We start from the raw sequence: 24,995 nt of genomic DNA on the forward strand, positions 1-24,995 counted from the left end.
AGTCACTTCATATACTCTATCAGGATCAGAGACTCGCATGTCCGCCGTCTCGACTTGTATGAATTCATCAGTTGCTTTCACCTCCAGATGCTCTAGAAGACTCCGGCGAACTATTGTGACCTCTGCCGCGCTGTCTAACAGTGCTAACGCCCACGTCTTGTTCGTCAAGAGAACTCCCTTCTTGAGCGGCATGTCTAACTGAGGCTGCTGCTACTTTCTTCTTTTTAAATTGCTGTTTTTGTTGCAGCGGTTTCTCTTCTTGTTTAATAGAAACCTCCGCTGAGCGTTGTGAATCCTGTCTCGGTTTCACGTACTCTGTCCTCCGCTCTGACCGCCCACCTCTCTCACTTCTCTTTTCCGAGGAGTCCTGAAAGGAATGAGATTGGCGTGTATCAGTATATTGATATCTATCAGGCGTCTTCAAAGTATCCCTATTCCTGAGATTATACTTATTCTGTGGGGTCTCCGGTTGCGGAGACTGCCCACCATCTTTCTTAAGTGTTTGCTGTTTCTTTTCCCAGCGCTTTTTCGAACCCTCAGGTTGTTGCTGTTTAGCATTATCTTTATTATTTTTACCCTGTAACTGGGGTTTTTGTGGTCTAGCCCCTAGGCTATCACGACCAATACTAGAATATGTTTCCGCTATTATTCTCGGAAGCTCCCGCTCCTGATTAAGCAGCGGAACATCCCGAAGACGCATTTGCACTGCTAGTGCTACTGCCTCTCCTTTGAGATTACTCAAAATAATAGAAGAAACTGTGGCAAAATTGCCCAGCAACTGCATGCCCAAATCTAAGGCAGGGGCAGCCCCATATTCATCTTTAATCTGTTTAAGCACGTCCGGTAAATTAGCTAATGTCGGTGTACCGTGTGCCGTAGTGTAGAGCGCTGCAAACACCGTGCCCCAGGTATTACAAAGGTCCACCGGAGGAACCATCCCATACGGCAAACACATTGTCAAAATTCTATGTTCATCCTGAGGTCCCGTATGAGGAAATACTGCTTCCAGCGTATACATTTTTTGCGCCAGCCAAAATGGAGTCTCCTCTCGTTTAGCCGGTACTTTACCCATAACAGAGTGTACAGTGGCCGGATTAATACCCGGAACCACTGCCTGTGGGTGCGCTGGAGCAGCACGCGCTGCGTTTGTATTTAGTGTCTGCATGACAAACTGAACTAATCGTCTATATATAGCCGTTAAGTCTGTATATAAACGACGAACGTCAACCACTGCCAATTGAGCAACCGCAGGATGAGGTGTATATGTAGCCAACAAAGGCCAGGTAGGACCATCATTACTCAGCAGACCTAACCTAACTTGTGCTACTGTGTGTGGGAGGGCGCCATCAAGCCAATTATGGTGTTCTTGATAAGATAGAGGTATTTCCAAATAAGCGTAAGCCCTGTATTGTCCAGGGACATTCGCAACAGTGTATTCGTGAAAAGTATTTGTTCCCCCATCCACTGCTGGAAATCCGACCCAAGAATAAAAAAGTTCAGTTCTACAGGCTGCATGGGCGTCCACCACAAAAGTGACTGGACCCCCCTGGACCGTCAGTCCATGTGCCAACAGATGTCCTGTGAGTGGGTGACGCATATTAATTGCTATATTCACTACATTAGGATTCGCCATTTATAAAAAATAGCTCCAGGTCAGAGAATGCACACCAATATCGGGGTTTTCCTTTCAGAGTTCAAGCTTGAACAACCAACCACTAAGCAATAGGAAGCTCCTATGCCGTGGCGGCGGAAACCCTCAGCCCCACGGTCATCTCCGTATACGGAACCGAGGAGTCAAAATATATATGAGACCAAGAGAGTCAGTCGGACCTAATCATTAGAGCCAGACCAAACGTTGGCGGCGCCATGTCGCGTGGGCTCTCATTATTCTAAATGAGACTACTGGATTTCTAGGCAGCAGGATCGATAACGGTGTGGGGGACTGAGTCTGACCCACGTGTAAAGAACTCTGTCACCCTAAATCCGGTTTTTGCTCCGGCTAACTAGCAGTGCCTCATTTCTCCCATGTGGAAGGAATGATTCGGCAGCCGAGCACATGACATCTTTGGAACTTCTCAGGGAAGTCGTGGTTACTCAGATCCAAACCAACTCTCTTATTTCCAATATGATCTCATATACAAATGACAAAGACAGTATAAGTTTTATATAATGTTTTAATAAAACAACTGTATTTTAGATATTAAGGCGTGAGCCGCAATAACCAGAACCATACAACACAGTAGGATTGAGATAGTCACCAGGAGAGTAAAACATAAGAACAAAGCTATCATATTGTCTAACAGTTTCTACTCTCCCTCTGCTTGTTCTATTTAGAGCACAGCATGTTAAGCTTCTAGCTTGCCTATTAGAATCACTGTGGAGACATCAGCCCTCATACCTGAGCAAAGACCTGTGATCTTGGTTCAGCATCTGCAACGAGGCAATCAGCGTCTAGTTGTGGATCCCTGGTCGGAATCTCCCTCTTGCGTGTATTGGGACAAGGAAGTGATTTTATAACTAACATGTCATCGTGATCACAAAATGTCCCTACGCAGGAATGCCAAGTCTAAACTCCTACCACGTCTATCGGCAATGTACCAGACTGTATCCTTGACTGAAGCACAGAGTAAATATGTTATGGAGAACTCCAGTGCTGAAGTAGGCAAAACAGTGTGATATGAATAAAAAACAACACCATAGAACTGGCTATTTGAAAAATAACAGTACGAAGCCTAATAAAAAGCATGTAGAGCAAAGTGCACAGAGGCTCTAAGCTGTAAGCAAATGAATAAAATATATTCAGGGCAAAGTGCACAAAGGCCTAAAGCCTGAAGCTAAAGCGCAATGAATACGTAAAACTAACCACACTACAGTTGTACCTTTTATTGAGAAAGTTTTCTTCCGATCTGTAGCAAACTACTTTTAGCCCTGGGTTGCCTGACTCTGTAATGGTGGCTCTCATGAATTCACTTGAGTCAACATGTTTTCGCTACTATAGCAATCGGCCAAGTAGAAAGTTGCCTGGCGGCAGCTATTCTACCAGGATGGAGGAGCGTAAGAGCTGCCTATTATCGAGTCATCAATGGCAGACTCCTCGTCTTAAGAACACAATAGAAACAGCATTTGAAGCTGTTTTTCCAGGACGAGAGAGGCTTTCTCCTTCTTCTACATCAAAAATACCAAGGCTGAATACTTATGTGTCAATGCTAGACCCTGTTGAAGAGGAGGACGGAAATAGTTTTCTTCAGGGTTCTGAGCTGGCTGAACTCTTGTAACATATGAGACACAATTTGGGGTTCGATCCTCTGAATGCAGATAAAGGGCAGTAAAGACTTTTTCTCCCAGTAGCAACGTATGAAAGCTAAATCTTTGACTTTATATAGTACAGTTCACTGCATCATCACCCATGAGTAGAAAGAGGTGGGTAAGTAGGCTTTCCCCAGGTTCCTTATGAAGTGGTATCCTTTGGTACATTTTTCAGACATACTTCCAGCATCAATTAAGGTGGGCAATCTTATGACTGGGTTGCTGATTCAAGGCAGGTTTATTTCAGAGGACACCCTTCAAAGCGGACCCTGTCAATAAGAAGGTGGAGGGGGATGTTCACAGTACAAATTTTGCGATCAGAACTAATGTGTACACTATGTATACCATTCAGCCCCCTTCTAAAAGACTTTTCAGAGTCTCCCTGAACTGATTGTGACAGGTTCTGATTTGTCATCAGCTCTGACCATGATGAAGAAGCAGGTACGCTTTTTGTCAGATATCTCTTTTAGTAACTTTTGTCTTCATCAGCTGCCAAAGGAGCTTTAATAGCCACACAAAGAAATATTGGATTTGGCAACAGAAGACTGATGCTGCCAAGAAATATGTCCTCATTAAGTTTCCTTTCTCAGGTTCAAATTTCTTCAGGCAGAAGTTGGAGGACATGGAGAGAAAATCAGTGAAAAACAACAATCCTATGACACCAGTCGGATTGTTCTCCAGTGAAGAGGGTTTGGCTACAGATGTGCTTTTTGTCGAGGGGCTATGAGATTTAGTAATCAGCCCTTTTAAAGCAGGCTTTCATGGTTGAGGGGCCCTTGTTGCAGACAACTTCTGGTTCCAGCCTTCCTCCTCAAACTCCTCCTTCTCCCCCATCCAAGGCATGATTATGTTAAGGATATTCCAGTAGGAGCTTGCTTGTTTCATTTCCAAGAGGCCTGGAGAGGATCGGACTCAAGATCCCTGGGCGCTGGAAGTAATCTCACAAAGTTACAAATTCAATTTTCTCAACCAAACTCCATGATATTTTCATTAGAAGTCTCTCCCTCTCCACTGAGAAATCCTATCTGCCTACAAACCTTGTTGGATGGTATTTGTTGGTCTTGGCCCTTTGTGCAGGATCAGCCCCAGACTTTTTGCCTTTCTCCTCGTATTTTTGCTGAATTCGTTTTTGTTGGCCTCAGGACTCTGTGCACTTTACCACTGCTAACCAATGCTAAATTGGCGTATACCTAATTGGAATATAGAATTTACCTATAATGTCCGTAGCAAAGTGGTACTACATGTACTCAGGACCTGTAAATTGAATACTACTAGTGGGCCTGTAGCACTGATTGTGTCACTCACTTAAGTAATCCTTTCAACATAGACCTTTTGCCAGGCCCAAATCTTCCTTTTTAATAGAGGGGAGTGTATTTATAAAGTTGTACATGTAGTTTTAAGCTTTACATGTCATGGAAGACAAAAACTCTTAAATTTGTTTTTCATTACTTTAAGGGCTACATGTCCTATAGGATAACATTGGAATTACCTTATTACATTTAATAAGCTGTAACTTCCAATTGGAACCAGTTAGGCAGGTTGAGTTTGGTGTATAAAGAATTGTGATTAAAAGCCCTCTTTAACGGTAAAGTTGGATTTTTAATTACAATTCCGAAACTCCCACTGCATCCTGACCCTGGGTCATACGACTCAGTGTGGCTTGCAGTTGTTCTTTGTGTATTTCTCCCAGACAGTGAGACAAAGGGATGATAGGTATTGGCAGGATGAACCACTCTGAGTTAACAAATGGTAGGAGCTGTCACTTACCACACTTGCACAACACAAAGGTTCTGCCTGAACACTCTAACAAAGGGATTGTCACTAGTCTATTGGGACCCCAGGCAAACTGGGGCGAGGACAGGGATGAAGAGGATCCCTGGTACCTCAAGAGGGATTAAAAACTCTAGAAGCTTCTGCCACTTCATAGCAAAGCCCAGGTATGAATATGGACCTCAGACACCAACTCTTCAGTCCACTTCTGGACCTGGGGAGAAGGAGTGTACCTCCAGCCGTTGAACCCAGGACTTCATAGTGACTCAAGGGCTTTTTGACTGGCTTCCTGACTTGAGCCTCAGGGACAGAAGGCTCCAACAACCTCGACCCCAGCACATGGACTCTGCCATGTGTGAGTCTACCCTGCCTAGGGTTTCCAGCCCAGTTCTGGACCCCTGGAAGTGGGCCTAAGGTGCTCTGTCACCCTCTGTGGATCCAGTAGATCCGACGCATCATGCCGCTGTGTGGATATCCACCATCACAAAGGTCCACATCTCACTGCAGCCCACTGCCTCATTGTTACTGCCGCTGCATGACGCATCCTCGGTCCAGGCCCTCACATCCTCACATTCCTCATCGATGGCAGCCTTGATTACAATGCTTGACTCTGCATCCAGCATGACCAGATATCTAGGGCTGACTCTATGTGCTTTTTGGCTCTATTTTCACTGACATTTTTAACTTGCATTTCTCAGGATGTACTGTTTGGATTTTTGTTGTTTTGTTCTTGTTTTATTTATTAAAAATAATAATTATATTTTTCAAATCCAGTGTGGCATCCTTTTTGTGTGGTGTTTTTCACTTTCTTGCTGTTTGAAGTGTTGCACAAATACTTTACACATTGCCTCTAAGTTAACCGTGACTGCTCTGTGCCAAGCTACCAGATGGTTGAGCACAGGTTAATTTAGGGTTGGCTTGTGCCTCACCCTGACTAGGATTGTGGTTGCAGCTTGACCAGGAGTCACACCGCAGTCAACCAACAACACAGTTTCACAGTATTCAGCTCTTGGTAAACAAGGCAGCAATAATCTCAGTTCTGCAGAATGAGAAGTATCACAGATATTACTCAGTTCTCTTTTGTGTACAAACGTCTTCTGGATAGTATGCTAGATTTGAAAGGAGTGAACCTCTTAATTCCTCACAGACTCTTCAAGATGGTCTCTCTGCGGATCATCCTTCCTCTACTCACAATGAGAGACAACCTAGCATCATTGGACATGATTGATAAATACCTATATGTGCCGCCTCAATCCCCTTGCCAGAACTTTCTTCAGTTTGCAGTCCTGGGAATGCCTTACCAATTCCACATTCTTCATTTTGGGCTATGCTCAGACCCAAAAGTTTTCACAACAGCACCAAGACCGCCCTCATCGCCTGCACTGACGACATCAGGACCAGACTTGACAAGGGTGAAACCGTTGCCCTCATCCTTCTAGACCTCTCCGCAGCATTCAACACCGTATGCCACCAAACCCTTCGCACACGCCTCTTCGACACCGGAATTTGCCACAAAGCCCTGGACTGGCTCACCTCCTTCCTCTCCGAAAGAACCCAAAGAGTTCACCTCCCTCCATTCTGAGCTAAAGCCACCAAGACCATATGTGGAGTCCCCCAAGGATCCTCACTCAGCCCCACCCTCTTCAATATCTACATGGCTCCGCTCGCCAGCATCATCCGCCCCCACGGCCTCAACATCATTTCATACGCCGACAACACCCAGCTCATCCTCTCCCTCACGAGGAACCCATCTACCTCCAAGAATAACCTCCACGCCGGGCTCCTTGCCATCGCTAGGTGGATGACAGCAAGCCACCTCAAACTGAACTCAGGAAAAACCGAGATCATCATCTTCGGACCCAACAAGACAGCATGGAATGACTCATGGTGGCCTGCCACCCTAGGACCACCCCCGACACCCACCACCCACTCACGCAGTCTCTGCTTCATACTAGACTCGTCTCTCTCCATAACTCAACAAATCAATGCGATATCATCCTCATGCTTCAACACCCTCTGCATGCTACGCAAGACCTTCAAGTGGATTCCAAAAGAAACCAGAAGAACGGTCATCCACGCCCTTGTCAGTAGCAGACTGGACTACGGCAATGCCCTCTACGCAGGGACCACAGCCAAGCTTCAAAGAAAACTCCAGCGCATCCAGAACACCACCGCACGTCTCATCCTCAACCTCCCTTGCCACGAGCACATCTCCGCCCACCTCAGATCCCTACATTGGCTGCCCATCAACAAAAGGATCGTCTTCAAAATCCTAATCCACGCTCACAAAACCCTCCACGACACCGACTGGCCTACCTCAACAAACAAATCAACTTCCACATCCCGATCCGCCAGCTCCACTCCGCCGACCTCGCCCTCGCAAGAGTCCCCCACATTCAGCGCACCACCTCCGGCGGCAGATCCTTCTCCCACCTCGCTGCCAAAACCTGGAACTCCCTCCCCACCAACCTACGCAAGACCCAGGACCTCCTAACTTTCAGAAAGCGCCTCAAAACATGGCTCTTTGAGCAGCAACACCCCCTCCCCAGCGCCTTGAGACCCTACCGGGTGAGTAGCGCGCTTAAGAAATTTGATTGATTGATTGACAAAACTCTTGGCACCTCTAGTGGGTACCTTTGATGCTGAGCTTATTCGGGGGTATGCCTACCTGGACAAGTAGCTAATAGCATGTTTTCCATTTTTTAGGGCAGAGCAAGATATTCACCAGGTATGCCGTCTCCTTTAAAACCACAGATAATCAAGGCTTCAAAAAGTCTGGGGGAGCTATAAGATAGTATCAGGTTCCTTTTGTGTGCTGGAGGCAAGCTCTTTGAAATGTAAGTGGGGCAGGGAATAGTTCCACCCCCAGCCACCCTGCCCACATCCAGTCCTCTTTATGTCACTGTCTGGGAAGAATACACAAACGCCAACAGCAGAGCCATTCACAGGAGTGTGACCCAGGACACTGGAAGAAGGTGCAAATGGTTAGGACAAGAAAATGCCAACCTTCTGAAAGTGATTATATTCAGATCTGTGACTTCAAATCAAACTTTAACGTGAAAGAGACTTTACATTTTAATTCATTTCAGTTTAAACATGAGATCTCTACTTGCTCCCAGTCCAAAGTTAGCTCTTATTAAAGTTGATAAGCTAGTGTTGGTCAATAGGAGAGATAGGCCTTACAGCAGAGAAAACGACTTTAGGAGTTTTTCAGTATGAGGACATATACACCTTATATCCTACTTTTTAAATACAAGGAAGCCTGCCCTATGTGCCTTTATAGCCTACCTTAGGGGTGACATAAGTTTTATTTTAAACACATAAAGGTGAGGGAGGATGCTTGCAAAAAGTCTGACTACTGCCAATCTCTCAGGATAGCATTCCAGCCTATTGTTCTTTTGCTCACTATGCTACCTTAGATTACACCCAGCTACATGCAAATCAGTCTTCACCCTGCTCCAGTAGAAACAGTCCAGACCTGCCAACTAGGTTCTCTCTGAACTGGAACATAAGCAACCCAAGTTGCAAATAGATCTACCTCATGAATTGTGGAGTCATAAAAGTCTTGCTATGCGACCCATTGGGAATCGCAGAAATCACAGATATGGTGGCCTGCTGGGGTCAGCAGACCGCCATGTCTGTGATTGCTTTTCAATAAAGCAATATTTTTTTTAAATGCATCACGTTTTCCTAAAAAAGTTTTCTTTACATTTTTTAAGAGCAAGAAGTGCTCCTTGGGACCACAACCGGTTCTTTAAAATGTTTTTACAACCGTTCTCAAAGGCAAAAGGCAGTTGCGCATGGACTTGGAAGTTGGTGGTAAAATGTGAATGTTTTGCAACTGCATAACGTTTGCAAAAAAATCACACATCCCACTGCTATTCGCTATTAGAAAGGGATATGTTTATGTTCAGGGGAGCCCTAAACATGCCCCTTCCTAATACTGAATGGCAAACCCAATTTGCGATTCGGTAATAGGATCCCGAATCACAAATAGGGCTCTGTACATTTCAAAAAGCCTTTATCCGTTGGCAGACTGGCAGACTGGCAAATCGGCCCGTTTGCAAACACAAAAACGCTTTATATATCTGGGCATGGGTACCTGTATTCTCAGGCTAAGCCTGATCTGCTCCCTGTAGCACTTCAATAACATGATTAAAATATTTTTTAAACCTTCATTTTAGTTTAACTGAAGAGGTCTACTGTATTCTCGTTCATATAAATTATATGTAAAAGCTTAAAGTCTGGATAGTCTACAGTTCTGGAATGGATGTAGCCGTGGTATATTTACAATAAACACCACACGTGTTATATCGCATACATATGTTTGATTGCGTTCATCAACATATTATCAAATGTGTTATAGTGTGTTTTTGGCCCCTGTACTGGACGCATTTATAGATTTCGTCCTGAGTATTTGAATACACGACTATATATAAAACCCGAAATAAGTGCCCTTACCTCACCCAAATTCTTTGGCACAAGACTTTGAGGGCCCGAGTCACAAAAGCCTTGACATATTTCAGACTGTGCTGTAGGCTACACAAAACACATACATGTATTTACATTAATATGCATCTTTTGGGTACAGGGGCGTATATTTTTTTTAATTTGCCAGTTGTGCCTTTCGGTCCTATTTGTACTACTTTGTGATTTTCTTGTATATCCCACCCCTTTTTGCGAACTTTTATGGATATTTAAATACAGCAAGACCTTGCAGCACCTTTAGCAAGTGACAGTGTTTTCAATGAATAAATTGTCCTTTGATATTGAACACTGTTCCAACCCTCGGGGTCCTTATCATTAGTATATTCGTTCATGCTGGTCATACATCATCGTCATCCATTTATTTTTACACAATTTAAAACCTTTTCAGAAGTAGAAATCAATACTTTAAAAGATTGTTTGCTGTTTATCTGCTTTCACAAAGAAAGAGGCGAAATCTCCATAAATGAGTTCTGGTTTTTAAAAAGTCCGATAACAACATTTCATGCTCCGATTGATATATAAAACATTTGAGTACGTGCACGTTATAAATTAAAAAACAAAAACCGACTACAGCGTTCCTCACCCTTTTAAACGTTACAAACCACGTAGTAAGATCATTGTATATAAACCAATTTGATTTTACCATCTTTAATAGAAAATGTGTGCCTATCGCATAATATTTGTGTCCCAAATGTAAACTGTGTTATTTCAATTCCCTTTGCTGTTATTTCATTGCACAGTAATCATGCTTACTTATTTTCACAGCTTCGGAACAATAAAGCAAAAGACGTCTGCCTGGACCAGGGTCCCCAGGAGAACCACACTGCCATTATGTACCCCTGCCACGGCTGGGGCCCTCAGGTTGGACACTTTTCGTCTTTCAGTTTCTTGTTTATACTTACGTATATACACGACAGATCGTCTCATATTCTTCCGAATGCATTTCATGTTTGATACATTGTGAATACACATTCTTTTGGGCACGTGCTGAAGGTTCCGATGAAGCTTAGGTGCGTGCTTTGGTAGGCCTCTGTCATTATTCATTTGTTGGCACCTGTAATTTTCTTCTGCTGCCAGCCTGGCTGTGTTTTCATAGATATTTTCCTAATCCATCAACAGCTGCTGGACCCAAATCACACACAATTTTCCTGTTTTGGTCTCCTTTCCCAAAGAGAGTCAAACACATTTCACACTCCACTCTCACATTTCCTTTCTCTCCAATGAATCCACCAATGTCCCTAGCTGACAGGTTACTCATAGCATCTGTGACACCATCAACACTTCTGAGCTTATAGCAAGAAATGTTGCGTTTTGGTAATACCAGCATTGTTCTTATCATTATTGTTACAGGCCTAAAAATGGCAGCATTCCAAATTCTGCTTGGCAGTATCCCAGGAATTCCTGTGTCATGCGGTTCCTACTTTGGTAATCGGACTGCAAGTTTAGGACAGCCGCACTGCTGAGTGTGGAAGACTGAGTGCAACTCTCACACAATTAGTAGCTGTCAGCCTAACTCCCGGCTAGCTCACAGTGCCTCACTCAAACCTCCAAACCTGTCAGAGTACAAGGTGATTATGGCAACCTAAAGGGAAGTTGTGGAAACAGATCGTACTCCCTTCACTTACTCACATATGCTAAGGTGAGACACAAGATGCAAAGTAAGTTTTCAGTGCGTTTATAGAAGCAATCACAATCTGTTATTAAAAGAATGTGCTACAATAATTAGGCAGATGAAACAAAGCAAAGTAACTAACATTACAATCAGGATGAAGGAGATGAACAACCCCACCATGTTGTATGTGGATCTAGATGTCCTGGAGATTCCTACCTAACGCTATGTCTATATCTGAGAGCATAGTGGTTGTAACTTTCTGCTTGGCCCGATCTAGGGAATTGTCTCTAGCCCAAGCTGGAAGTACATCACCAGCAGAACTGCCTCTCATGCATTACACATCCCAGGATGGTCATGAGTGGAATGCCCTCTGCCCTCCTTGGGTCAGTGTGTAGTTTATATAATAATGCATGCCATTTTGGTGCCTGTGTCTGATGTAATGCTGTGTCTCAGAGATAGAAGCTGGCTCCTGGACTGGCAACACAAGTTAAAATATCATATACTGCGTTTAACAGCCTTGACTAAAGAGTACTGGCTTATTAAATGAGCAGTGTGTTCCCTGTCTTCCTGGAATGAAGCAGCTGATAAAATGTAAAAAGCCATCGTTAAAAAGCGGTTCAGCTGATTGGGAATAAAAAGTGTATAAAATCTGAATAAGACTCAATGTGTAAAACTAGGCTAACATAGGGGTGCCCAACTAAGGTACTAAAAGGGTCCTCATGACACCCTCCTCTTGCCAGTAATGAAGTACAGATTCTAAAATTTCTAAAGAGAATAAAGACTCAAATACTTTAAAACGTCTTTTAAAAATGTCCATGCCGACAAGCAGAGCAGGTCGAACTAGTTGGCCAATTAAAGTTCATAATTCAAAAACAGGTCCCAAGTAAAAGTCATCTGAGTTTTGCATAAGATCATTAAAAATATCAGTCAAGATGGAATCCAAGAGCGACCCTGCTTCTGCAGATGATATTACCACCAAAGCCTCATCCAAAAGGTAAAAGGAACCAACATGATCCGAGGCCTCAGCAGTAGCTGAGGAGGCAGCGTTCCATGCCATGCCCAAGGAAAGGAGCCTTAGCATCTGGGGCCATAGCATTCTTGTCCATGTAAGGTGGCTCGTAGAAGGCATCCCGAAGCAACTATATTCTCATAACACATCTCTGGAAATGAACCCTCAATAGGAAATCAACAGATTCATGTCTGTAGAAAGCACCTATTGCTGAACAATACACACTTTCAGTGCACTCTGGAAAGGGCACCACAAGCAACAGAAAATGGGCTGCACACAGCAGAATACTGTCGAAAAGGACAGTGACCAACCTTTCAGTTCTGTTCCAACAACAATACTCCAAATTACTGCATCATGCTATCACAGCACAGTTGCCTCGGTGGTATCTCTATCTCTCTTTGATTTTGAGATGGTCATATGAGTCATATATGATAAACAATCTTCTTGAAGCAGTACATACGTGTTGTGTGTGTCCCTTAGGCCCACTACTGAGTAGGAAGCTCATTTCCACTTAGCCAGTAGTAAAAGTTACCTGTCCATACTTAGAGTTACTAGCCAAATCAGGACTACTTCTCCCTCAAGACAACCACACTTCAGGGTCCAGATTTACTATGCACTTGTGTTGTCACACAAGTTGATGCAAGGGAAAACAAGGGCTAAATTGACATTTATAAAGCGATGCAAATCAAGATTTGCATGGCTTGCGTCATTTTTTAGCCACAGAGTAATGCAATGGAGCACCTTTCACTGCCTTGTGTTACACTGTATCCAATAGGCTTTACATGGTTGGAGGATGGGTGTTGCCTTGTATCTACCCATTAGTTTTGACTCAAACGAAGATTTACTAAAGGCAGTAAACTTGGGTTTGTGCCAAAATGGTGTGCCTACCTAATAGAGAGGAAACATAGAGAAACATTTTTATTGCACCTCATTACTTCCTCTTTTTAATTTTGCAGCACACATGGAAAGACGAATATGCCACTAAGGATTGTTTTTGTGCAGGAAGGTATCCCTTATCAACTGAATATTAACATCTGTCCCCAGTGGGCTTCTTCCTATGTGCCCACTGCACACAACCCCATGTAGTCATAATACACCCAACACAGTGGTCCTGAACTGTACCACTCCCATCTCAACAACAAATGATCACTTCATGCAAAGCTCCCACTGTTTGATTGATGTACAGAGCACAATACTCCACTAATGCACTGCGCTCAGTGCTTTGATGCACAATTGTAGCCCTTTCAGCCTTAGGGTGGTCACCCCTAACTTTTTGCCTGCCTCCCTCAACTTTTTGGACACTGTTTTTGCTGGTTTTAGGACTCTGTGCACTTTACCACTGCTACCCAGTGCTAAAGTGCATATGCTCTCTCCCTTCAAACATGGTAACATTGGTTCACACCCAATTGGCTTATTTAATCTACTTATACGTCCCCAGTAAAGTGCACTATGTGTGCCAGGGCCTGTAGATTAAATGCTACTAATGGGCCTGCAGCGCTCATTGTGCCACCCACATAAGTAGTCCCTTAACCATGCCTCATTTCTAACACACAATATCTCCCATTGCTTCCGTGATGCAAAAAGCCCAGGTCCTCCCAAAGACACAGTAGCCAGTGTTCCCTTAAGTTGCTTTTCTAATTCTCCAGTGAAGTACATCCAACTATGTTCTCCAGTGTACAGTCAGCTGGATGCTCATATGCACATTATCTTGTGTATCTTGATTCACATCAGCCCGTGATTCACATCACCCTATAAATCTCGCTGGGCACACAGCTGCTGCTCAGCATAGAAGGTCTGTGTACTCTGATGCTTATGTCAATATTTGACTCTATCCATGCATGCTTGTATATGTGTGGTGCTTTGCGAAAATATGTGCCTGCACTTGCGTAGATATTGTTGCATGTGTTGAAGCTCTCTGTTGGAGTGTGTAAAAGACAAGCCCCAGGATACATTAAAGAACATAACAACTAGAAGTGGTCAAGCCTACACCAATAAATCTACATTCTGCATTTTGTTGGTATTGCTCAAAAATATAAACTGCATAGAAAATCAAACAGCACAATGTTGTTTTTCAAAGGATGTGAAAACTCTAAAAATAACAACAACAAAAGGGAGAGGGAATGTGGTGTTATGGCCAGAGCTGCTGATATTGGACCTGCAGAGCAATAATCCAGTCTTGGTGTTGTCTCAACATCCTGCAATACTGGACAAATCCCTTTTCCTAAAAAAATGAAAGTGACCTTGCCTAATGTAACAAGTGTTCATCTAAAGTGTTCCAGAGCTTAAGGGAAGAGATGAAGCAGCCAGTATTTTACCACACCTTTTCAGCACATACTTAAAGTTGATAGCATATGAAGAAAGCATGTTGAAACATGCTCTAGAGCTGCCATAGTAGTCCCTGACTGATACATAAAGTTAAAAAGGATACCACCAAGGCCTTAGCATACTTTTAAAACATGAACAACTGTCCAGTATTTTTCTTTTGGAAAGGTGGCAACCTGTGGAAGCCACTGTCAATGGAGGGTGTTAGAAATGGGGTCTTTGATTGGCAGTCAGGTTACCCCCTGTCCAAGAAAGGACCCTCACTCTAGTTAGTGTAAATGACACACACAATCCAAATTATCCTGTGCCCACCCTCTGGTAGCTTGGCACTGAGCAGTCAGGCTTAACTTAGAAGGCAATGTGTGAAGTATTTGTGCAATAAATCATGCAGTAACACAGTATAGCACCACAAAAATACACCATGCAGTGTTTAGAAAAAAGATAATATTTATCTGATAAGATGCAGGTCAAAACGATTAAAATGCAATAAGTAGATGTTGAGATATCACTGAAAAAGTGATATGAAGTGTCTTAATTCTTTAAAAAACAAATAAATGTCTCTTAAAAACAATAAAGGTCTCTTGCAAACACAAAGTACCTGGTTTGCGTTCAAAATATCCGCAAGGAACCACAGAGGAGGCGATGCGTGGAAAACGGGGAGGTGTGCGTCAGTTTCGCCCCTTCGCACACTGACTTGCGTTGTTGTTTTCCATACAGGACAAGACTTTGCGTCGATTTCCGGTGTGCGGACTTGATTCCTCTTCGGGTTGCAGGGTTTTCTGGCACCCCGGGGATGGTGCGTGGAATCCTGGGCTTGCGGAGCGAAGTCACAAGCGCTGCGTCGATCCAGTGGGCGTTGTTTGGAAATTTCTCCCTCACGGCAAGCGCTGCATTGATTCCCCTCTGGAAGTCGGGCTGCATCATCCCGGCTCAGCTGTGCGTCGATCCGGTGGGCCGTGCATTGAAGTTCTGGTCGCAACGCAGGTGCTGCATCGATCTTCTCCTTGCAAAGTCAGGCTGCGTCGTTCCGGTTTGGCGTGCAGTGAATGTTTCACCGCGGGGCAGTCTGTGCGTCGTTTTTAATAGGCTGTGCATCAAAGTTTTGCCACACAAGGAGTCCAGTTGCAGGAGTGAAGCCTTTTTGGTCCTGAGACTTCAGAGAACAGGAGGCAAGCTCTATCCAAGCCCTTGGAGAGCACTTCTCAGCACAGCCAGGGAGCAGCAAGGCAGCAGGGCAACAGCAAGACAGCAGTTTTTCTCAGAAAAGAAGTCCAGGAGAGTCCTTTGGGCAGCCTGGCAGTTCATCTCGGCAGGTCTGGTTCAGGGATTCTTCACCAGCAGGTTTCTTGTCCAGAAGTGTCTGTGAGGTAAAGTATCTACCCCAAGAAGTGTCTAAGTTGGTAGGGTCAGAGACCCTGCTTAAATACCCAAATGTGCCTTTTGAAGTTGGGAAGACTTCAAAGAGTGGCTCAGAAGTGCACAAGGTCCCCTTTCAGTTCCATCCTGCCTGCCAGGGTCCCAGTAGGGAGTGTGGCAGTCCTTTGTGTGAGGGCAGTCCACAGTCCTTCGACATGCAAATGTCAAGCCCTCAACCCTCCCAGCCCAAGAAGACCCATTAAAAATGCACATTTATGCAAGTGAGGCTGAGTATCCTGTGTTTGGGGTGTGTCTGAGTGACTGCACAAGGGAGCTGTCAACTAACCTAGCCAGACGTGGATTGGAAGGCACAGAAGGATTTAAGTGTAGAGAAATGCTCACTTTCTAAAAGTAGCATTTATAAAATAGTAATCTAAAATCCAACTTCACCAGTCAGCAGGATTTGTATCACCATTCTGGCCATACTAAATATGACCTTTCTACTCCTTTCAAATCAGCAGCTACCTCTCAAACAATGTATGAGGGCAGCCCCAATGTTAGCCTATGAACGGAGCAGGTCTCACAGCAGTGTAAAAACGAATGTAGGAGTTTTACACTACTAGGACATGTAAACTACACAGGTACATGTTCTGCTTTTTGCCTACACTGCACCCTGCCATATGGGTTACCTAGGGCATACCTCAGGGGTGTCTTATGTGTAGAAAAAGGGGAGTTTTTAGGCTTGGCAAGTACTTTTAAATGCCAAGTCGAATTGGCAGTGAAACTGCAGACACAGGCCTTGCAATGACAGGCCTGAGACAAGGATAAGGAGCTACTTAAGTGGGTGGCACAACCAGTGCTGCAGGCCCACTAGTAGCATTTAATCTACAGGCCCAGGGCACATATAGTGCATTCTACCAGGGACTTATAAGTAAATTAAATAGTCCAATTGGGTATGATCCAATGTTACCATGTTTTAAGGAGAGCGCATATGCACTTTAGCACTGATTAGCAGTGGGAAAGTCCTAAAGCCAGCAAACATGAGGTCAGAAAAAGAGGAGGAGGGCGAAAAGTCTGGGGATGGCCCTGCAGAAAGGCCATTTCCAACATATCCCCCTTCCAGCCTGAAGCCAGGGTAGACTAATCAACACTCTGATGGATTTCCCTGCTTAAGGCGATAGAAGATGGACAATGGCCCACTACTGCAGGGGCACTTGCCAGTTCTACGCCTTCCTGAGCTCAGTGAGGCTTCTTTGTTTATACTCTCTGGGGCCACTGAACTGACCCATGGGGAACCCTTCTCATCACCTGAGGACCCATCTGTTAAGCTCCTAACTTTAATCATCTCACAGATGCATCCCAGCATGCAGATAATACCACCACAGCCAACAAAGTGAGGTGGCCCGTTCCATTCCTTGGGTCTGACTTCTGTCCCCAACCCAGGGAAAACTCTTTCCACAAGGACAGAAACCAACAGACGCTACTGACAGCTGTCAGTGTCAAGAGCCAGGCCCCAGACCATCCACTGATTAATGGAGGAGACCCTGGGTGGGGTCTTTGGATGGTAGGGAGCTCCCAAGGGGCTCCTGAAGCATCTCAGAATGGGGAGCAGTAGCCCCAGGGGTCTTGTAACGCTTCTCTATTCTTACCAGTTCAGGTGTGGGTCCCTGATACTGGTCGCTCAGCCCAGGGTCTATACCCTGAGGCTGAACAGAGGACAAGGGTGAGTCCTTCCTCACCTTGCCTCCACATCTGGGCTCACGTACCCTCCTCTGGTGAGTGGTACTGCCAGGCAGCTGAACTGTCAGGGCGCCTTTAGGGGTCAACCCTCTCAGTTCTCCTGACACTAGGGCTAACTCATTCCCCAGAATGCAGTCAATGGGCAGCTGGGGACAACTATGACCAGCCTCTGGGTCACCTCCCCACCCCATTCTAGGGACACCAGGGCCATGGGGTGGAAGAAATCCTCCCCAATGGATGGAGTCACTTGACTCACCTGGCCGGTGTACTGTTCTGGTGTCACTAGTCTCACCACCATCATGGTAAGACTAGCCCCTGTTTCCTTCATAGCGGTGACTGGGACCCCATTCACTCCCACCGGGTGGAAATGATGACTCCCACCCTCCGAGATCACCAGCTTACCCTCTGAGTCCACCTCCCAACTAAAGGAGATGAAGGCATGGTCTACAACCTGCCCCGGGGGACTACTTTCCCCTAAAGCCACATTGGCCACCCCTGTAGAGGTCCCACCAGAGGGTGATTTCTTTGAACAGACAGAGTCCTCTTTCCTGTGTCCTTGCTGGGAACACTCAAAGCAGCGGGTTGGGAATGGGATGCTGTGGGCCACTGCCCACCAGAACCACCACCCTGTTTCTCAGATGGGGCATGGGAACCCTCCCCCCCCCTTAGTCTGGGACTTGTCTGGGTCATCTCTAACCTCCCGCTCACTCTGTTGGGGGGAACCGGAACCACCCTTCTTGGGGTCACTCCCAGATACCTTTTGGACACTCTGGTACTAGTCCAGAGGTCCGTCTCCTCAGCAAGCTTCCTGGGATCAGTCAGCTTACTGTCAACCAAGTGCTGGCGCAACTCTATAGAACAATGACTGAGCATATGCTCTCTCAGAATTAAAGTAAATAACCCTTTGTAATCATCTACTTTGCTTCCCCACACCCATCCATTCAGTGCCTTACCAGAGAAATCAAAACAGTCTACCCAAGTTTGTGTGGAGAGTTTGGTACTGTCCCTGAACATCTGACGGTATTTCTCAGGAGTCAGCCCAAACTTGGCAAGTAAAGCGGTTTTCATGGGTGCATATATGTTTTGATCCCTAGGATCCAGTGTAAGAAGTGTGTCCCTCCCCACAGCTGGTACATACCACCACAAGGCTGCCCCCCATTGCTCTACAGCAACGGTACTCAAAGTACGGCCCGCGGGCCGCCAGCGGCCCCACGGACCTAGCTCGGCGGCCCGCGAGACGCACACCAAACGCCACATCATAATGGCAGCAGTATGTAAACATAGAAGAGGGCCGCGGGAGCATGCTCCCGCGGCCCTCCTCTATGTTTACATACGGCGGCCATTGTTTATGGCGTTGCCCTGACGATCCTGGAAGCCAAAGCCCCATAAAAGTCAGCGCTTGCAGCTAACTTTTATGGGGCTTTGGTCGTCTGCTTCCTGTCACCGGCTCCACGTCTGCTGCCCGCCTGCCTGCCTGCTGTTCCACATTTGTGGCATCTTTACAGTGCTTTGAGTCAGGTAAGGCTCTTTGGTTATTTATTTATTTGTTTTTAATGTAATGTGTGTTACTGGGCTAGGCGTGAGAGCAGATTGCGCTGTGTGTGTGCGCTGTGTGTGTGTTACTGGGGTAGGGGTGAGAGCAGATGCGCTGTGTGTGTGCACGCTGTGTGTGTTACTGGGGTAGGGGTGAGAGCAGATGGCACTGTATGTATGCGCGCTGTGTGTGTTACTGGGGTAGGGGTGAGAGCAGATGGCGCTGTGTGTGTGCGCGCTGTGTGTGTTACTGGGGTAGGGGTGAGAGCAGATGGCGCTGTGTGTGTGCGCTGTGTGTGTGTGTTACTGGGGTGGGGTGAGAGCAGATGGCGCTGTGTGCAGATGGCGCAGTGTGTGTTACTGGGGTAGGGGTGGGAGCAGATGGCACTGTGTGCAGATGGCGCAGTGTGTGTTACTGGGGTAGGGGTGAGAGCAGATGGCGCTGTGTGTGTTACTGGGGTAGGGGTGAGAGCAGATGGCGCTGTGTGTGTTACTGGGGTAGGGGTGGGAGCAGATGGCGCTGTGTGCAGATGGCGCTGTGTGTGTTACTGGGGTAGGGGTGAGAGCAGATGGCGCTGTATGCAGATGGCGCTGTGTGTGTTACTGGGGTAGGGGTGAGAGCAGATGGCGCTGTGTGTGTTACTGGGGTAGGGGTGGGAGCAGATGGCACTGTGTGCAGATGGCGCAGTGTGTGTTACTGGGGTAGGGGTGAGAGCAGATGGCGCTGTATGCAGATGGCGCTGTGTGTGTTACTGGGGTAGGGGTGGGAGCAGATGGCGCTGTGTGCAGATGGCGCTGTGTGTGTTACTGGGGTAGGGGTGAGAGCAGATGGCGCTGTATGCAGATGGCGCTGTGTGTGTTACTGGGGTAGGGGTGAGAGCAGATGGCGCTGTGTGTGTTACTGGGGTAGGGGTGAGAGCAGATGGCGCTGTGTGCAGATGGCGCTGTGTGTGTTACTGGGGAAGGGGTGGGAGCAGATGGCGCAGTGTGTGTTACTGGGGTAGGGGTGAGAGCAGATGGCGCTGTGTGTGTTACTGGGGTAGGGGTGAGAGCAGATGGCGCTGTATGCAGATGGCGCTGTGTGTGTTACTGGGGTAGGGGTGGGAGCAGATGGCGCTGTGTGCAGATGGCGCTGTGTGTGTTACTGGGATAGGGGTGAGAGCAGATGGCACTGTATGCAGATGGCGCTGTGTGTGTTACTGGGGTAGGGGTGAGAGCAGATGGCGCTGTGTGTGTTACTGGGGTAGGGGTGAGAGCAGATGGCGCTGTGTGTGTTACTGGGGTAGGGGTGGGAGCAGATGGCGCAGTGTGTGTTACTGGGGTAGGGGTGAGAGCAGATGGCGCTGTGTGTGTTACTGGGGTAGGGGTGAGAGCAGATGGCGCTGTGTGTGTGCGCGCTGTGTGTGTTACTGGGGTAGGGGTGAGAGCAGATGGCGCTGTATGTGTGCGCGCTGTGTGTGTTACTGGGGTAGGGGCATTGTTTTGAAAAAGGGGGTAGGGTGGTTGTTCCCCCTCTAAGCCCCGCCCCCTCTAAGCCCCGCCCCCCGCTGTCACTTCAGTGCAGCCCTCGGCCGCAAACCATACTGCAATTTTGGCCCCCGAGAAAAAGTTTGTGAGTACCCATGCTCTACAGGAACCCCATGAACCCCTAGTGCAACTTCTTACACAGCCAGTTACTTATCAATGTCTTCTCCCACCACATAACTGGGCGCAATATTTTTATGCAGACAAACTTTTCTTTCTCCAGCAGGTTCCGCATGTGTGCTCCCACCATTACTGCTGGACTCAGACTGTCTCGCCTTGATCTCCAGCTCCTTGAAACTCAATTCATGAGCCAACAAAAGTTTCTTCTCAACCAAGGCTCTCTCAGCTTCAATCTGCTTGGCTGCTCTTTAAGCCTCAGCTTGTTTGGCTTCTCTCTCTGCCCTCCTTTCCTCTTGTTGAGCTTCAATTTTCAGCCTTGCCATTTGCAATTGAAATTCCCTCTCCTCTCTCCTTTCCTCTGCGGTCAGGCCCTTATCAGAGACACTGCTCCCTGGTTTGGCAGGGGGCACAATTGCAGTGGTAACTTCATCCACTGATGGCACAAAATCCTCTGAGGTGCCATCCTCTGGACCCTCCTGCTCAACATTCTCATCTGAATAGGCTTCTGCCCAGGCCCTCAGCGCCATTTGGAATTCCTCCTTTCATGAGGCTTTCTGGGTAGGTACACCTATATCCTTGCAGAACACCCTCAGCTGTTTAACATTGTAGGTCTCCAGCATGGCCAGATCAAAATCTTCATCTCCTGCTTGAGACCCAGCCAGAGACATGTTGAATAAGGATTTTAGTCAAAAAATTGTCAGGAAAAAGGAAATTGCAGAAAAAAATAAAAAATTAAATTGACCTTTAACTGTGGGTTAGGTGACCTTTGGTGTGGGTAGGTAGTGAAATACTTAGCTACTGTATGTCACTGCACAAATACAAGTCATATCCTCACCGCTGATCACCAATGTTAGAAATGGGGTCTTTGGTTGGCAATCAGGTTACCCCCTGTCAAAGCAAGGACCCTCACTCTAGTCAGGGTAAGTCAAACACAATCCAAATTATCCTGTGCCCACCCTCTGGTAGCTTGGCACTGAGCAGTCAGGCTTAACTTAGAAGGCAATGTGTAAAGTATTTGTGCAAGAAATCATGCAATAACACAGTATAGCACCACAAAAAGTTACCACACAGTGATTAGAAAAAATCTATAATATTTATCTGATAAGATGCAGGTCAAAATGATTAAAATGCAATAAGTAGATGTTGCTATATCACTGTAAAAGTGATATAAAGTGGCTTAAGTCTTTGAAAAACAAAAAAAACAAATAAATGTCTCTTAAAAACAATAAAGGTCTCTTGCAAGCACAAAGTACCTGGTTTGCGTTCAAGATCTCCGCAAGGGACCGCAGAGGAGGCGGTGTGTGGAAAACGGGGAGCTGTGCGTTGGTTTCGCCCCTTCGCACACCGACTTGCGCCATTATTTTCCACGTAGGGGAAGACTTTGCCTCGATGTCCGGCAAGCGGAGTTGGTTCCTCTTCGGATTGCGGGGTTGGTTCCTCTTCGGATTGCGGGGTTTTCTGGTGCCCCATGGACGGTGCATGGAATCCTGGGCTTGCGGAGCGAAGTTGCAAGTGATGTGTCTATCCAGTGGGCGTTGCGTGGAAATTTCTCCCGCACGACAGGTACTATGTCGATTTCTCTCTGGAAGTTGGGCTGCATCGTCCCGGCTCTGCTGTGCGTCGATCCAGTGGGCCGTGCGTCCCGGTTCTGGTCGCAACGCAGGCACTGCATTGATCTTCTCCTTGCGAAGTTGGGCTTTGTCATTCCGGTTCGGTGTGCAGTGAATTTCTCACTGCAGGGCAGGCGGTGTGTTGTTTTTAACAGGCCGTAGATTGAATTTTCTCCGCACAAGGAGTCCAGTTGCAGGAGTGATGTCTTTTTGGTCCTGAGACTTCAGGGAACAGGAGGCAAGCTCTATCCAATCCCTTGGAGAGTACTTCTCAGCACAGCCAGGGAGCAGCAAGGCAGCAGGGCAACGGCAAGGCAGCAGTCCTTCTCAGAAAAGCAGACCAGGAGAGTCCTTTGGGCAGCCAGGCAGTTCATCATGGCAGGTCTGGTTCAGGGATTCTTCACCAGCAGGTTTCTTGTCCAGAAGTGTCTGTGAGGTAGAGTATCTACCCCAAGAAGTGTCTAAGTTTGTAGGGTCAGAGACCCTGCTTAAATACCCAAATATGCCTTTGAAGTGGGGGAGACTTCAAAGAGAGGCTCAGAAGTGCACAAGGTCCCCTTTCAGTTTCATCCTGTCTGCCAGGGTCCCAGTAAGGGGTGTGGCAGTCCTTTGTGTGAGGGCAGGCCTCTGTCCTTTGACATGCAAGTGTTAAGCCCTGCACCCTCCCAGCCCAGGAAGACTCATTCAAAAAGCACATGTATGCAAGTGAGGCTGAGTATCCTGTGTTTGGGGTGTGTCTGAGTGAATGCACAAGGGAGCTGTCAACTAAACCTAGACAGACGTGGATTGGAAGGCACAGAATGATTTAAATGTAGAGAAATGCTAATTTCCTAAAAGTAGCATTTCTAAAATAGTAATATAAAATCCAACTTCACCATTCAGCAGGATTTTGTATCACCATTCTGACCATACTAAGTATGATCTTCCTACTCCTTTCAGATCAGCAGCTACCACTCAAACAATGTATGAGGGAAGCCCCAAGGCTATTTCCAATAGAGGGCGTCTTTGAATTTTCAATTTTCCCCTGAATCTCCACCCATTCAGCTCTGGATGAAACCAAAGTTGTCCATGATGGGTCTCAACATGTTGCTTTGGGATGGGCTGCACCCAGAATCACCAACCGTAAGTTGACTAGATCCTGGTACGATGGAAGCACCGCACTCTCCTACATCTGAAAATATTATTGGGTTGCCCAATTAACGATGGTCCACTGCTGGAAGCACCTTTTACAAACTGCACCCACTTATCGGATGAAAAGGCACGCCAGGCATCCAGGGGATTACCGGAGAGCCCTGTATGTGGGGACTCGCCATACAGCTGTTAAGGGCCCATCTGTTTTGACACTTAAAATTTAGCATACAACATTCAGGGCCTTGTGATGGCTGGGTAAAATCATCCAGGCCACTCCGCTCTGGGATATGGCTGGCTAAGGAGTTTTTAGTGCCCAGCCAGGTTTCGCCAAATGGGACCTAATTGGATTGTCAAAAGTGGGAGACCTTTGGGAACAGGGGGGAGTTATTTATTTCCAAGATCTGCAAGGAGAATACCAACTGGCGCCAACAGAATACTGTCGGTACTTGCATATCTGACATGCATTGCTTTCGGCACTCCCAAAGGGTGACATGCTCCCTGCGGCTTCCCTGCTGGAGGAAAGACTTCTAGATACATATATGCCCACAAGGCAATCTCACTTACCTATCAGAAAATACTCAACAATTCTCTGGCACTCTGATCCATTTAATGGCACAGTATGAGAGTGGATTGGTTACATTAGAGGACGCTGAATGGCAAGATGCACAGATGTCCCCCAATGAGGTGTCCATATGGACCAGATTTCGTTTGGTACAGCTTAAAACGTTACACAGGGCATATGTTTCATGTACCATGTTGGCACAAATAGGTAGGATGGCAGACAATCAATGTTGTAGATGCTGTGTCCAGTCAGGCTCCTTTTTCCATCTTCCTTGGAGCTGTCCAGCATTATAGGGGTACTGGCAGGCGATGATTGATTGCATTAATATTGTGTGTGGACAAACAATGGAACTTGATGCTAAATGGTGCCTTCTCAGTATTTGGTGTGAGTCCGGTCTGAACAGAATGGACTGTATCTGGGTCACCCTCATACTGATGGTGGGCAAGCTTAAAATTGCTTGGCTCTAGTGGGTTGAGTCACCGCCACAATTTAAGGACTGGAAAACTAGTATGGACTGGTACATGATGGCGGAGATTGTGGAGTATGAAGGAAGGGGATGCCCCTGTAAGTGGAGAAAAGGGTGTGGCAACTAGAACAACTATAGAGGGGATCTATGTACAATAGCAACTGTGCCTGGTCTTGTCACTACCACTGAGGAGGGAATAGCTCTCCCGGAGACATCCAGGAGTGCATGGACCTGATGTTGCTCAGGGGGTTATGGAACAGCAAACTCTTTGACCCATGTATCTTAACCAAGAGACCTCAATGTTTAATGCTTTACTTTACTTTCAGTAATAGTACTGTACTGACATTTAACTTAATTAAAAGAATTGTTAGAAACTATGATGGACCTCAACAGAGTGAGTAGATTTTCTCTAATTTGCAGACAAAAATGATGTTTTGCAATGCACT

At 46.3% G+C, this 24,995-nt stretch overlaps 1 protein-coding gene across 1 annotated transcript in view; it reads left to right on the forward strand.

Annotated features, from left to right (window-relative positions):
- The window catches only part of GALNT17 (polypeptide N-acetylgalactosaminyltransferase 17), a 1,750,844-nt gene that overhangs the window by 1,629,080 nt on the left and 96,769 nt on the right, over nucleotides 1-24,995 (forward strand). Inside the window, exon 9 of the mRNA XM_069226928.1 lies at nucleotides 10,330-10,425. Coding sequence (XP_069083029.1) covers nucleotides 10,330-10,425 — 96 coding nt within the window. The remainder of the gene's footprint in view (nucleotides 1-10,329; nucleotides 10,426-24,995) is intronic.

Source organism: Pleurodeles waltl, chromosome 3_2 (genome assembly GCF_031143425.1).
Source record: "Pleurodeles waltl isolate 20211129_DDA chromosome 3_2, aPleWal1.hap1.20221129, whole genome shotgun sequence".
Lineage (NCBI taxonomy): Eukaryota > Metazoa > Chordata > Amphibia > Caudata > Salamandridae > Pleurodeles > Pleurodeles waltl.